Source organism: Salvelinus fontinalis, unplaced genomic scaffold, assembly GCF_029448725.1.
Source record: "Salvelinus fontinalis isolate EN_2023a unplaced genomic scaffold, ASM2944872v1 scaffold_1087, whole genome shotgun sequence".
In the NCBI taxonomy this organism is placed as follows: domain Eukaryota; kingdom Metazoa; phylum Chordata; class Actinopteri; order Salmoniformes; family Salmonidae; genus Salvelinus; species Salvelinus fontinalis.
Genome location: NW_026601296.1, coordinates 54,975 through 58,264, shown reverse-complemented (window position 1 = coordinate 58,264; position 3,290 = coordinate 54,975). Strand labels below are relative to the sequence as shown.

At 38.2% G+C, this 3,290-nt stretch overlaps 1 protein-coding gene across 1 annotated transcript; it reads left to right on the top strand.

Annotated features, from left to right (window-relative positions):
* Positions 1–271: 271 nt before the first annotated feature.
* LOC129848659 (zinc finger protein 239-like) lies at positions 272–2,944 on the top strand (the record flags this gene model as incomplete). Its single annotated transcript, XM_055915757.1, has 1 exon — positions 272–2,944. A coding segment is annotated over one exon (716 nt), but the record flags the coding sequence as incomplete, so codon positions are not given.
* Between the last annotated feature and the right edge of the window lie 346 nt (positions 2,945–3,290).

Genomic DNA, 3,290 nt, shown 5'->3' with positions numbered 1-3,290 from the left:
TAGGAATCCAGCGATGTGTCTTGAGTGTCATAGAACTGTTTAGTGTTTTGTGTTCTGACTTATAAAACAGAATGAATAAATAAGTAATGTAAACTGGCAACAGTTCAGTTATTACCAGGAAGCTCTACAACATTTGTTTTAAAATCACACCAAGATAATTTAAAACTATGAAATGTTTGATGGATCTGATTTAGATTAAACCTCATAAGGCAGTTTTATCATGTGGAGATTTCATTCAGGTCTCTCTTTAAATAAACACTGTCTTTGGCAGGAGGAAAACCAAACTTGGAGGAACCCGAGACGTCCAAACCAGCAAGACGACACCTCTGCTCCCAGATTGGAAAGAGTTTTACCAAGTTAGGAAGTCTAAAAAGACATGAGAGGACACAACCAGGAGAGAAGTCATACAATTGCGCACAGTGTGGAAAGAGTTTTAACCAGTTAGGAAAGCTGAAAGTTCATGAGCGAATACACACAGGGGAGAAGCTTTTCCATTGCGCCCAGTGTGGAAAGAGTTTTAACAAGTTAGGAAACATGAAATCGCATGAGCGAATACACTCAGGAGAGAAGCCTTACCACTGCTCCCAGTGTGGAACTAGGTTTACCAAATTAGGAAGCCTGAACAGACATCAGAGGACACACACAGGGTCGAAGCCACACCATTGCTCCCAGTGTGGAAAGAGTTTTAACCAGTTAGGAAACATGAGATCTCATGAGCGAATACACACAGGGGAGAAGCCTTTCCATTGCTCCCAGTGTGGAAATAGTTTTAGCCAGTTAGGAAGCCTGAAAGCTCATGAGCGAATCCACACTGGGGAGAAACCTTACCACTGTTCCCAGTGTGGAAAGCGTTTTAACCGGTTAGGAAAGCTGAAAGAACACATGAGACTGCACACAGGGGAGAAGCCTTACAAATGCTCAGACTGTGGGAAGACATATTACTCATCACAGTCACTTAAAAGTCATATGAAAATCCACACAGGATAGAATAATTACTTATCCTAGTGTGTAAATTGATATTTCACATCACATTGACTTCATTACTTCTCCTAGTGTGTAAATTGATATTTCACTTCACATTGACGTCATTACTTCTCCTAGTGTGTAATATTGATATTTCACATCACATTGACTTAATTACTTCTCCTGGTGTGTAATATTGATATTTCACATCACATTGACTTAAAACTTTTTAGGGATAGGGGGCAACATTTTCACTTTGGATGAATAGCGTGCCCAAAGTGAACTGCCTCCTACTCTGTCCCAGATGCTAATATATGCATATTATTATCACTATTGGATAGAAAACCCTCTGAAGTTTCTAAAACTGTTTGAATGATGTCTGTGAGTATAATAGAACTCATATGGCAGGCAAAAACCCAAACGGGAAGTGGGAATTCTGAGGCGGGTCGATTTTCAACTCATCGCCTAATGAAATCCCAGTAAGATATGGATTTGTTTGCACTTCCTACGCCTTCCACTAGATGTCAACAGTCTGTAGAACGTTGAATGAAGCTTCTACTGTGATGTTGAGCCGGATGGGGGCTGTTTGAGTCAGTGGTCTGGCAGAGTGCCAGGTCCTGGTCACACGCATTCCAAATGATATCTACTACGTTCAATTACTTCTACAGACACAAAGGAATTCTCCGGTTGGAATGTTATTGAATATTTAGGATAACAACATCCTAAAGATTGATTCTATAGTTAGTTTGACAAGTTTATTCGACCTGTAATGTAACTTTTTGAAGTTTTCGTCCGACGTTCGCCTGGACCTGCATGAGTGTTTGGATGTGTGTACTAAAAGTAGCTACTTGGACATAAATAATGGACATTATCGAACAAAACAACAATTTATTGTGGAACTAGGATTCCTGGGAGTGCATCCTGATGAAGATCATCAAAGGTAAGGGAATATTTATCATGTAATTCCGTATTTCTGTTGACTCCAACATGGTGGAGAAATGTTGTTTATATCTGAGCACCGTCTCAGATTATTGCATGGTGTGCTTTTTCCGTAAAGTTTTTTTTAAATCTGACACAGCGGTTGCATTAAGAACAAGTGTATCTTTAATTCTATGTAAAACATGTATCTTTCATCAAAGTTTATGATGAGTATTTCTGTTATTTGATGTGGCTCTCTGCAATTTCTCCGGATATTTTGGAGGCATTTCTGAACATGGCGCCAATATAAACTGAGATTTTTGGATATAAATATGTACATTATTGAACAAAACATACATGTATTGTGTAACATGATGTCCTATGAGTGTCATCTGATGAAGATCATCAAAGGTTAGTGATTCATTTTATCTCTATTTCTGCTTTTTGTGACTGGGAAAATGGCTTTGTGTTTTTTGGACTTGGCGGTGATCTAACATAATCACATGTTGTGTTTTCGCTGTAAAGCATTTTTTAAATCGAACATGATGGGTAGATTAACAAGATGTTTATCCTTCATTTGCTGTATTGGACTTGTTAATGTGTGAAAGTTACATATTTCCCAAAGATATTTTTGAATTTCCCGCGCTGCCTTTTCAGCGGAATGTTGTCGAGGGGTTCCGCTAGCGGAACGTGTGTCCTAGAAAGGTTAAAATTCCTCAGAGAACATACACAGTGCTCCCGTTGTCTTATATTGTTGACTGAGAATGTGTTTACCTGTTTTTACCAATGTACTAAGTATACTCAAACATATATGTGTGTGTTTTTATTAGAAAACATGAATTGAATATGGAGTATGTCAGTTTGAACATAGAGTAGATCAGATTCCATGTGTTTAAATGGTTCTTTTTAAAACTTTGACTGTGTTTGTGTTTATCTGGGTGTCTTTCCTCCAGTACTACAGATATAAAGTGATATTTGGATGTGATGCATTTGTTCCATTGTTTACATTTGCACTGTTGGCCCACTGATGATTTAATGACATTAAAATGTTCACTTACTCGCCCACGGATTGCTGTTTCATCATTGTCTAAATGAAGAGTTCCTAGTTCCACTTTCCTGGGGGCATTTACAAACCACTGGTTGAATAAACGTTGTTTCCACGTCATTTCAACAAAATATATCCATGTGATGATGATAGATGTAGAAAACGGATTGGATTTATTTTTCAACCCAACTTGCAACCTAAATCCAATGACAGGTTACATTTTGTGTTGATTTCAACTCAGTTGACAAATCACTAAATAGAAACTAGATGTTGAACTGACGTCTGTGCCCAGTGGGCTGGTTTGAATAAACGGCAGGTGTTGGATCAATATCCACCTTAGTAGCTAATTTTCCATGTAATTTGC